At 46.8% G+C, this 12,798-nt stretch overlaps 1 protein-coding gene across 8 annotated transcripts in view; it reads right to left on the bottom strand.

The window, feature by feature from the left end:
• The window catches only part of scaper (S-phase cyclin A-associated protein in the ER), a 57,173-nt gene that overhangs the window by 15,161 nt on the left and 29,214 nt on the right, over nucleotides 1-12,798 (bottom strand). For all 8 annotated transcript variants that reach the window (XM_060061850.1, XM_060061852.1, XM_060061853.1 and 5 more), the window contains 2 exons: nucleotides 9,095-9,210; nucleotides 1,086-1,209 (listed from right to left, as the gene is read on the bottom strand). In XM_060061850.1, the coding sequence (XP_059917833.1) occupies nucleotides 1,086-1,209; nucleotides 9,095-9,210 (240 nt within the window). The remainder of the gene's footprint in view (nucleotides 1-1,085; nucleotides 1,210-9,094; nucleotides 9,211-12,798) is intronic.

Here is a 12,798-nt window from a genome sequence, read left to right as displayed (position 1 = left end):
AACACACACACACACATACACACAAACTAACAACAACTAGTATAGTTAGATATAATTACATAAAGAGTGAAAATTCATAAAATAAATGTGCACATGATTCAAGTGATAATGATAGCAATCATTAACGACGTGCACCTCATCGAGGAGAAATGTAGTCTCCCAAGAGACGTCAAATCATGCAAGCAGCAGCAGATATTTTGTATATAAACTAAAGCATACATGGAGACGTACGTGCGTGTGTGTGTGTGTGTGTGTGTGTGTGTGTGTGTGTGTGTGTGTGTGTGTGTGTGTGTGTGTGTGTGTGTGTGTGTGTGTGTGTGTGTGTGTGTGTGTGTGTGTGTGTGTGCGCGCCCTCAGGAAATGGGACTGCTTTAGATTGGAACACAGGCCTAAAAAACTAAAGCCGAGCACTGCATGGACCCCCAGCCCAACGACATTGCCTCAGTCCATCTGTACCGTGTGAGCAGCCAGCCAGCATTAGGAGTGGCCTGATGTTTACAGACCGCTCATAAAGAGCGTTGAAGGATACAGGCATGCTGGTCGCCCCTGCTGTCTGACTCCATGTTCTCACATTCCCTCAGACCAGAAGCATTTGGGATTGTGGTTATGCTCCAGGTTTGACCGAAAGCAAGCGTCTCACAGGGCACTCTATTAACACTGTGCTAGGGACGACAGCACGGATAGAAGGACCGACACACCGAGGAGGCTCAACGGGAACAGACAATGTTTGGGAACCTAATCAAAGCTTGAATTCATTTTTACATTCAACGTAAAGTTTCGGAGATCCACAACGTCTTTGTAAATTGTAATTGGACTGCATTTATATAGCACTTTTCTGACCTGTGGCCACGCAAAGCGCTTCACAATTAGGCTTCACATTCACAGATTGACACAACGACGGCGGAGTCAACCGGCCAGCTCGCCGGGAGCAGTTAGGGTTGGGTTTCATGCTCAGGGGTGCCTCCACGCCCTGCTAAAGGGAGACGGGGATCAAACTAGCATCCTTCGTGTTGCCAGTCAGCAACCTTCGGGTTTGCTCTACCTCCTGAGCCCCTTTGTGGGTGCGCGTGTCCTGTCACACTCACTGCTAGCTGGTGGTGCAGGAGGTCCATGAGGAGGGCGATCTTGTTGCTGAAGAGAACGTAGGCAGAGTTCAGGGGGCAGCGGGAACAGGCCAGGTAGTAGGTGTGAACCGCGGCACAAAGGGACCTGACACAGGGAAGAGAGATACATCAGGATTAATGACAAAGAAACAGCTACAGGCACACACACACACACACACACACACACACACACACACACACACACACACACACACACACACACACACACACACACACACACACACACACACACACACACACACACACACACACACACACACACACTGTGTAGACCAGGCGGCAGCATCTAAACAGAGCTGGGCGCTGACAGGCCGTTATCTCCACTCATCGGTAAACCAAACACACTTGTCGATAGACTAGCTTCGTTCAGGGCGCCGTCCGTCTTGTACATTTAAAAAAAGGTGTGTCCCACTGTCCTTGGATGTTATGTGATATGCATATATATATATATATTTAAAAAAAAATAATAGCACAGCATTCACAACATGCAGCAGACTAAATAACGGCCTTGGAGAGCCCGACGTTCAGAAGAACAGAGGCCGTGCTATCTGTCACATCCAGGCTGAGATGGAGTGCTGTTTCCTCTGAGCAGATAACGCTGTTGCTCCCAGCGGCCCCTCACTGGGGCCCGAGGCGGTCCCAGACAGAGGGGCCCTAGACGGCCCCAGACCAAGGGGCTCCCCCCCCCCCCCCCCCCGACACAGGGAAAGGAAAGGCTGAAGCAGGCTGAGCGCTGTATTATGTCTGCACTAAAGCAAGCCCCACAGAAGATGAATGCCTCAGATAGCTGACCGGTTGCCCGGCTGTGAATCCTGACACCCCCCCCCCCCCCCCCCCCACACATACACTTTCATCAGTTAATATTTTCTGACAAGTGTATATTTTAGCCAATGGCGGACAGACGGGTCGTATCAGCTCAGTGGAAGAATGGAATCTGGCTCTCCTGTGCCTTAAGTAGGCCATGTTTATTTCCACTGGTAAACATTTTGATATCTAGCTCAACCTTCACATCTGCTGCGCGTTTTCGGTCAAACGCGCGTTGGCACCGGGCGGAGATCTTTGCGAAGACTGATTCCAGACCAGCGTCTGTCGATAACTTCCTCTGCTCCCCGCTCTTTCCGTTTTCCAGCGGGCAGATCAGTCATTTCAGCCAATCTGGTGCTGACACTGTGGTGTAAAGCTGCCCCGCTGACGGAATGCGGCGTTAATGTGAGAAGCACTGCGTTTGGGAGGTGCCAAAATGTCTGCATTTAACGTTACGACCTAGGTGGTTTGAAGCTCATTCATAACCGATCCTCGAAGGCAATAACAGATCGTGCCCTGAAAATGATAAGGGATTTTAACGTTAAATTATTTAGCAGGTTTAGGAATTTGCTTTATTTTAAAATTACAACAATGTGAATGGTTTATAAAGGGGTAGGTGGAATTATATTGAAGGATGCCAGATAACAATTCTAATTAGAATTCTAACTATAGTTTGCTTGAATTTAGAATTGAACTAGAATTTTCCTGAGAATGTCTACCATAATCAAAGATTAGGGAAGATATATGTTCCCTAGTCTATGATTATGGTAGACATTCTCAGCCACATTCTAATAGATATTGCTTGAATAGATTCCTACTCATTACATTTGTGTTGTATTGCACACAGAATGCAGAATAGATTGACATAAAAATATAGTCACTCTTGGGTATCTTTAAGCATTCAAAGCTTTTTGTACAAAAATATAATAATAATTCGAAGTCATCTAATTAATAGTCTGAAATTGATTATATTCTTAGCAGTAGAGAAAATTAAGCTTTCAAAGCTTTTTGTATAAAAAAATAAGAATTCGAAGTCATCTAATTAATAGTCTGAAAATTATTATGTTCTTAGCAGTAGAGAAAATGTAATTACTTTAATGTAAATAATTAAAAAAATTGCAGAGAAATGCAAAGTTTTAGTTAACATAAAAGTATAAAGTAATAGACATATAATCAAAGAAAAAAATAGTGATCGAGGTTCAAATTATAACCAAAAATGTAATATCTATATATATTTCTTTATGTATATGTAAAAAAAATTATAGATGAAGTTGTATTTAATCAAGTCATTGTGAGTTGACTCCCCATCAGTTCTCAGTAGACCTGGCCATGCGTTCATCCGGCCTACCTCAAGAACAACACTACCAACACTGGACCCAGGCCGCTACTGGACTCGGGCGGCTACCCGTGTAATGAGCATGCAATTGTTTTGTAGCCCAATTAATCAACCTTGTCTTTGGTCGGCGAACAAACGGGCAGACTGACAAAGGCATGTTTGAGTTATGCCCTTACGGCGCTTGTGTGTACAATGGAGCGTCAGTGTGATCGCTCTTAGGTTTCCTCCCACCTAATTGAACTCGATGAGTGTGACACACGATACACCGCCCTCTCCGCGAATCTCGCCGTCTCCGAACGCCCCCCAAATGACATCCAGCGTCAAAGATTTTGAGGAACAATTTTGTAAAGTGCCGCGCCAGCCGGTGTCACGTAGCAGGGGAGCGATGCGGTGGGACTGCTGTGTGCCAGCCTACCGTAGCAGGGGGAACGTACCTGTCCCCACGGCGCCTACAGAGCTCCCCTTACACCTTGATGCCCCCGCAGTGGCCTCCAAGAAGAAGAAGAAGCAGGGCCACAAATCTGTTATTACCCACAATGCAAATCAATAACATTCCTAGCTTTGGCACGTTTACATCCACTGACAAGGGCTTGTATTGCCTTGTTCAACTAGGGAACGTGATCTGGATCAATAAATATAACGGAAAGAAATTGTAATCATAAAAAAAGGACATTGGTACTAACAGGATGAGGTAAATATTGAAGGGTGTAATTGGCACACATTGACTCAAATGCTCATCCCCCGGCGGGGTGAAACAACTCCAGGCTAAAGCTATTCAGACCCAGGGAGACGAGGTAGAGGCACCGAGCACACCTGATCCCTCTCCCAGCCCGACGCAGCCCTCTGGGGCACCTCCTGGGTGGCCTAGTGGGCGGGGGGGGACGACAACAAATCAGGAGCGTCCACAACCACAGAACTAATACCGTTAGGTTCACTAGTTTACAAATCTTCCTTACAAAGTGCCCGGAGGCGAGCCAAAGAAGATATGCCAGACGGCAGAGCATCCGACTGTTTTTAGCCGAAGACCTCCATTGGTCGCTGGTAGGTCATCATAAGTGTCCCTCCGCGGCAATAAAGAACGCGGTTCCATTGCAAAGGTAGATTGACTCTAAGCACAAAGGGCAGTTGTACTCAAACAACTTCTACTGCGGTGTCATGCATCCGTCAGTAATACGGCCAAAGCCATGGTAATTATGAACAGAGGACCGCCCACCCCTCGCAGCGATCTCGGCTGACAACAGGACAACAAGCATGTAAAAGGGTCTTTATGCTTTTTGTCACTGCCTCCATGTTATCAGGCCAGGGATCTGTGGCTGTTCAACCTGGGGTTTCGGGTTTCCCTGCCCTCTGTCTCCGTGTTTCCTATGAGCCCAGTCAAGCCTGAATGGGGTAGCGCTGCAGAAATACGACCGACTTCCAGATCGGGTTGAATCCCAGCTTTTTTTCACCTCCACTTTACTTTTCTCTTTTCTTTCTTTTTTCTCTCCCAAATCAGGGATAATGGACTTCTAGAAAGGCAAGGAAAAAAGAATCCCGAGCCGAAGCAAAATAAAATGAGGAGTAAATCAGTTTCCTTGTGCTGTCACACACACACACACACACACACACACACACACACACACACACACACACACACACACACACACACACACACACACACACACACACACACACACACACACACACACACACACACCTCTAAACATCCTGAAATCAGACCACAGGTAGCGGTCTCCAGTTTCCAGGGCTCTGTAGAGAGGTGACGATACACCTTGGGTTAACTTCTCTGGTTGAAGAATTTCGTCAACCATGTCCTTGCATGTAATTGGGCTGTTCCCCTATCCAGTAAGCGCTGTAAGCCCTGAATGGCTGCTTGTACACTATTTTATCACATGGAAATATATCAAAAATACGAAAAAATGTTTGTTGAATGTTTGTACTCTCATATTTGGTAGATAATTACATTATGCCTAATTGATAACTCATTCCACCTTTATTGGGAACAGAAAGATGGCCAAAGGCCAACAAATAACATTGCATACAAAATGTATTTTTTATGAAAGAAATATGTTCTACAGTCAATCCTCTGGCCAGAGAGAGAGACAGAGAGAGAGAAAGAGCGAGAGAGCGAGCTGTCTGCATTAGCCCTGGGTCTAGACATTCCAGTGGCCACAGGGTTACACCAGGGCATTAGCAAAGCCTCGCAGAGGAATTAGCTCATTAATGTAATGGTAACAAGATGGAATCAGCCTCCCCAGGGACAGATATGGCATCTCCACAGCTGCCTTTTTCCCTTTTGTAAATCACTCAGCTTATCAGGGAGGAGGTGAAGGAGGAGGAGGAGGAGGTGGTGATCAATACAGCAACATTACTGTAAACAGATAATGTAGCGTGCTCTGGGGCTAGGATCCGTCCAGCAGCCCATTATGCCACCCGGCCCGTCCAGATGACAGATGGTGATAAGTAGACAGCCCGGCTGTATGCTGCTACGGCTGCCTCTCGCACTCTATCGCTGTGTTAATCCTCCAGAGCTTCAAAGAGTGTCGCTCAATTTTAACTGCGTATGACTGATTTTGGCAAAAAAGCCATTCGATTAAAAGAAAAATGGTAGTGGGCTATATAATTGAATAAAGTTCAGCTTTTCTCTGCGAAGTGGAAATGTGCATTCATTCAACACAGTCATACAATATTGTGTTCCTTCAGGCCTCATAACTACGGATGCCATCAGGCCGACAAAGGGATTTGCGCCAACAACCAGTGAGTAAGTGAGTAAACCCCCTAACTAAACAATCCTTCAACCCCACACTGAACCAACAGCAGACCAGACAAGACCAAAGGGAAGTGCTCCCCGGCTGCTGGAGTGACAGTGTGTTGGCGTGTACTCAGTCACGCTCGTGATTGTATCTGCCCTTGTGCACCTCGTGCATTAAAAGAACTTCAGGCAACTCAGGCACGGGAATCACTCCCCGTTATGACGGAAGCTGGAGTGCATCAAAACAACCCCTCCATCATTACTCAGCGTGATAGTAAGCCCACGGAGGATCAACCATCATCACCTCCCCTTCCTGTGCTCAAGTACGCCAAGAGGATTTCATGAAAGCCAGGGAGGTAGTGTGTAGTGTGTGTGTGTGTGTGTGTGTGTGTGTTACTCCCATGTGGAAACTAAAAAGGAAAACAGAACTCCATGTCCAGATAATGGAGAAACTCTCCTATTGGAGCCAATAACATCCCTTACTGCTTAGAAGTCTGCATGACATATCCTCAGATTAGAGAGAGAGAGAGCGAGCAAGAGAGAGATAGGGACAGAGAGAGCGAGAGAATGTGAGAGAGAGAGATAGCGAGGGAGAGCTAGAGAGAAAATCAATATACATGTGATGTCCTGTAAAAGCCTTATAAATATAACAAGCATTTGCTCCATTAGCGGAGGTTGAGAGACCAGTAAATGCTAATGAATGGGAGAGCGAGGCCATTCCAGTCCATTAGAGAGTCTTAGTAGTGGGCACTGGGGTTATCTGCTGGCAGGCCACGTAGAAACATCAGACTCACAACTCACACAGATCCGCCATTCAAATGACAGACGGGACAGAGACGCCTTCTGTGTTTCCCAGAGAAAAGAGCGAACCAAAATTGATCACAGAAATGGAATCGCTTCCAATATCTAAAAAGGGGTTGTGTTTTTAATTCTTAAAAACGGAGGATACAAGGATAAAGTGGGTTCCTTAAGTTTAGCTCACTCAGTTTACCCAATTGAAAAATATATAAAAATTATATTGAACAATTAAAAAGGTCCCATGGCATGAAAATCTCACTTTATGAGGTTTTCTAACATAAATATGAGTTCCTCTAGCCTGCCTATGGTCCCCCAGTGGCTAAAACGTAAGTTCCGTGTAAAACGAGCACTAGGTGTTCTGCTCACCTTTGAAAAAACGGAGGCTCAAGCGCGCTGATTTGGAATGTGGTCCCATATGTCATCATAAAGGATCTAAGCTCCTCCCCTTTCTCTGCCTTGCCCGCCCAGAGAATTTGGCCCGCCAATGAGACACGACCGTGCGAGCGCCACATGTGTCTGTAGTTGGGGTTATCTCAGCCATGGTTGAGAAGGAATTGGGGGAAAGGAACTTTGGCTTTGACTCTCTGAAGTACATGAACTGCGACATGCTGCCTGCCGCCGGCTGCTGCGAGGCACCACCGCCGCGAAGCACCACCGCCCGGCAGCGGGCAGCCGGCAGCAGGCAGCGCGCGGTTCAGTCTAATTCAGTTTGATGTAGACGAGGAAGAACCAGAGATGTCGGAGAACCCGACGCGGTCGTTTGAGATTCAAAATATCGTCTGGAGGCTCACACAGCTTTTGGCCGTGATAATATATATTATACGACATAGATATCTATGCATAATATGATATTATTTAGATATAGAGCTCAAGGACTCCCGTGTGTACTAGAATATTTACAGAACACGGATGTGTGTGTCTCGCCATTGCGATACATCCACTGTAAACAGAGCGCATGGTACCGTGGCTGCAAGCTGCTCAGGGCCACACCCCTACCCTCCTCCTTGACCCGCCTCTATCCTCCTCATTTGCTTTAAAGCTACCGACACCGAAACGGCGCATTTGGGGAAAGCTCAATGTGCGACTGGCTCGTAGTGGCTGTAATTCTGCACCACGGCTGAATTTCGGGAACGTCCTCCAATACTGTGTTTGGGGCCTACTAATATCTATATTAAAGCATCAATAAAGTAGCATGCCATGGGACCTTTAACAAAACACCTAATAGTGAATAGAAGCATTGCCGTCGATGAGGACGGGATACAGTGGGAGCCAACTGACTGAAGCCAGCAGCTGCTAGTGCATGAGGGTATAGACGCATGTGAAAGGCCAGATCCACTGAGCCCAGCAATCCTCCAGAGGCCTTTTGCTCACTCGGTTTGCAAACAGCATCCAGAATTACAAGCACCAATGGGCTGCTTTTGTCATTTCAACACTCAGGTTGCCAACTCACATTTCTGCTGGCCAACCTCCCTGCTAGCCGCCCCCCACTGCCGTGGACCCGGTGACACAGAGTATAGAGCAGCCTGGCACGGAAATGTACATCATTCCACCACTTACTAATGACTAGTGAACTCTGGTTGGTTTTGTAGCAATCAATGATTTTAGTTTAAAATGGAGGGCTTTGTATTTTGTCATTTAAAATCTCAGTGATAGATATATATAGATATATATATATATATATTATATATCTCCTCAACTATGGTGGAGGTTATTGGAATGTTTTATCCTTGTTACCCAAAGGGCGTCCTGCTGAATTTTGTAAACATGAGTCCAATTACATAGCTCAGAAAACAAACACCAAGGGTTTTATATTGCAAATACAAATCTTCAAGTCAAAACTACAGTCACAACTGGAATGCCTGAAAGATCTAATCAGACGATTGGGATCTAAATAATATCGGTCTGTCTGCTGGTAAATGAACCTAATTTCAGGCCCCTTTGATCGAAAGGCCAGAAGAATGGCTTGAACCAATCAGGGAAGAGATGCCTTGATTGGTCAGAGATGAAAAGGGTGCGGTCTTAAACGAAAATTGACGCAGTCAACTCAAAAAAAGACATTGCCCACAGCACATTTCACTCAGGAAAAGGGTGACGGATGCCATTTGTAAAATAAAATAAAAATAACTCACACCCAAATAACAGCTCTTCAATCGTACCTACAGCACCTTTCACTGACAGACAGATGTTAATAGATCGTGTGTGTACAGCCTCAACAGCCAAGCATGTGAATCATTCTGAACCCTCATTCCAATCTGCCCACCTGGAGACGGAGCCACTCACCTGAGGGGGATGCGTGGGACAGTGGTTGGCGTGGAGGTGGCCGTGATGACCTGGAGGATCTGCTCCAGGGCCGAGATGCCTCCCCCCACCTGGAAGGCCACTTGATCGGCATTGTTCTGCAGGGACGGACAGACGGGGCGGAAGTCACAGGGAGAACGAACGCCATCCACAGTGAGGGAAAGGTAACAAACCCATGGGGCTGCACTGGGGGATTAGGTGGCTTTCACCATGGATCCCCCCTTGTTTTCTCCTTAAAGGGGTGAGATTGAAATATGGACAAACCGAGAGTCACCCCTCAAACCCCTTCCCCTCCAGCCTCAAAGTATTCCTGCTAAAGCTCAGAAAGTGCCACGGTCGTCTTCTCACACACACACACACACACACACACACACACACACACACACACACACACACACACACACACACACACACACACACACACACACACACACACACACACACACACACACACACACACACACAGGGCCTCCCAGCACCAGGGTGGTCTCCTCTGAGAAGGACCTCAGGAAGGCCAGCAGAGTGAACACAGAGAAGGGTGACATAAACCAGCCATGGTAAACGCTGGTGATAATACTACGGAAAATAACCGGAATATCCAACGTGCCGCGGCAGTGATACATGTAAACAAAGATTCAGTATCAAAACGATTTATAACGTTGAGTTTTTTTTATTTTTTTATACATTTGTATCGTTGTGTTTTGCTTTTGTTGCTGAGCGAACGCGACTCTGGGGTCAGACGCTGTGAAGCTAAGCTAGAGGAGCCACTGGCGTCAAGGGACATGCCTGGGCGGGAGGGGGACGACGACTACAATGGAGGTTGAGCTGCTGATGGAGCTCGTCCTCCTCCACATGATGCTGCAGAGCCTCTCCGATTCGGAGGAGTGAGCCGCGCTGCCGACGGTAAACAGCCTGCAAGACGAAGCACGCCGAGACACGCCGCGCTCACCGTGGAGTCACGCATAAAGCCTTTCATCTGTCCTCCGTGCCCGATGCTGACACATAGCTCCTCGAGAGCCACACACACACACACACACACATATTAGGAACACCAGGCTTTGGGACAAAAACCCCTCCAAAAGTACACAGCGCGAGGCACAATGAGGATCAGGGGGATCTCGCAGACGGTCTCATTAGGCCAAGTACTGTGTGCAAAGGCGAGCCTTATCAGTGTGGCCCCAGTCACCGACGGTGGGCTTAACCCCTCCTCTTAACCTGCCCATCAACGCAGCTAACTGAAAGCTCCCGAGGTAAATGAGAAAGGGCTGCTCTTTCATGCTAGCTTATCAAATGGTATTAAAACGGGGGACAGACCGGGGCCTGCCCAGTCATGGGGGTCTCCTGTAACATCCTGGCGTGGTCCGCTTGGCTAGGTTGGCTAACTTTACTGCTCACAAACTGCTCTGTTGTGAGGAAGCGAGGAGAAGGATTAAAGCTAAGAAAACGTCTGGAGGCATTGTTCTTTAGGTGGTCCACACAGGTAACGCTTCAGAGAACAAAGGACCATTGTTCAGGACTGATGATTAGGTATTTTACACAACCAAACGCAAATATGAAGGCGTCTTCCCAAACCAACCAGTCTTAAGCCATCTTAATCCTTCGTTTGTTTGCCTGATCACAACAACAATTTTGGACAGTATGGCTCATGGTCGGGACAAAGCAATTCTCTTGAGAAAATAGGCAACAGAATCGTTTAGCGGTAAATCTTTTGCACAAACATTATCAATGGGTAAAAGCAGTGCCTTTATTATGCAACCTGTTTGACAGAGAGGGGTTTAGACAATAACACAACCCAAGTTTTGTATATACGTGTAATCCAAACAGAGTCGCTGTCTCTATAGCAGTGGGGGAAATACACAAATTACATTAGGGGAGACAGAGAGAGAGAGCGAGAGAGAGAGAGAGAAGTTCCTCCACCCAATATGCTTAAGTGCAATGTTTGATCTGCTAGTGTCTGGTCACACCCAGGCACCAAGAACACAACACAATGAGCTGAGGGAGTAACGCTGTGCAGGAAAGACGAGCGAGGCCGGCCATAGACACCACGAGAGGGATTCCGTGTATTAAAGCAAGGTGACCATTATTTCGGCCAGCTAATGAGAGGGCCAGGCAGTTGGGTCAATGACAAAGGAGCGCAAACGGCTCCTTTTGGTCTCCACCCACTAGCATCTCTGATTAGCCAATAGTGACGCAGGGGGGACCGGCAGCCCCGCCCTTATTGGCTGAGGGTTTATTATTAGTGGTAAATCTTGTCTTTTATCTCTGCCGACATGTTGGATCCGCCCCTTTATTGGTTCAATGCCACTGAGTGTGAAACAAGGAACAAATGAGCGTATTACCCGGGCTTAGAGGAGCAACATCCAGGGGTAAACACTGTCTGTGGGCTGGGCTTACTGGAAACCACAATAAGCGTGTCAAATAAACATCTCAAGGCAAGGTTTGCAAACGTGCATGTTTATAAGTCATAATGGAATATTACAAAGCATGGTATACCACCGCCAGTGAAAACAATGTTTGAATGGGAAATGTTACAAACTTGTGTTTATTCTACGATACAAACCTAGATGAATCAAAGGGCAGTGTGGTGTGAATCAGGCTTGCCAAAGAAAGCGCAGACAGCCCAGGGTAGTATGTTATATATACACACACACACACACACACTAAATGTTTACAATAATTCCTCATATTGGTCTGATCTACAGCGCCAACCAAATTCAACTGAATAAAGAGAAAACCGAAAAACTAATCATTCCATATCCCACGGTCACAAAACACTGCTTCAATCAGCACTCAAGCACAGAGGCAATTAAAACAAGCACGCCGGCACAATGTGCTACAGGCCTCTCCTTGTGCAGACAGAACGGGTAGCAGAACCAGAGCCAGCCATGTGCGTTTCACAGCTGGCTTTCAAAAGCTAACCTTGTAGTTAGCATCCTGCCAACACCAACAGCATGCATCAAAACCAATGAGAAAAACAAACCCAATAGTCTTGTGGTAAGGGACAGGTGTATGAAAAGTTGCGGGTTCAAACCCTGGGCATCCTTGAGCTAAATGCTCCCTACCTGCTCATTAACAATGTGTAGCTAAAAGAAGACATCATATTTGTCACTGGCTTTAGATAATGCCTATTATTAGTGAATACTAAATATGTAATGTGCACTAGCTCCACGACATGATTGGGAGTCTTCAGCTACTCATAGTAGACTATTTATCCGGTGACTTTTACATACTATGCTACTTCTGTACCATTCAAGAATTAAAAAAAATCGACATGCCCCTCACGACAGCGTTGCCACGGAGCGCCACGAGGCTGTAAAACATCAGCTCTTCCCGTCCTTGACTCCCTGACATGTTTGCGGACAGAGACACAAATCACGTGGAAAACATCTAACCTCCTTTGGCAGAGGTAAGAGCGACCGTGTAGCCAGACCAAAAACAAGAGAAAACCATTAGCATGGCTTAACATGTCCCGTCAGAGTCAATCAAACCCTTGACCACTATGATGATTAGAAGGAGAAGGGGGGCCGTACCGTGGCGTCGGTCCCGTTGCCGAGGTGATTCTCTAAAAGGGGTTTCTAAAAACAAACAACGTGGGGGGGATGGCGCTCGGCGACGCTGTAACACTTGCAATTCAATCCAGCTGCGGTCGAAAAGCACAGCCGATCCCCCCGGTTGAGATGGACGGT

Source organism: Gadus macrocephalus, chromosome 9 (assembly GCF_031168955.1).
Source record: "Gadus macrocephalus chromosome 9, ASM3116895v1".
NCBI classification, from domain to species: Eukaryota; Metazoa; Chordata; class Actinopteri; order Gadiformes; family Gadidae; genus Gadus; species Gadus macrocephalus.
Note: the sequence above shows the minus strand (reverse complement) of the source record. Positions and strands in the feature narration are given on the sequence as shown.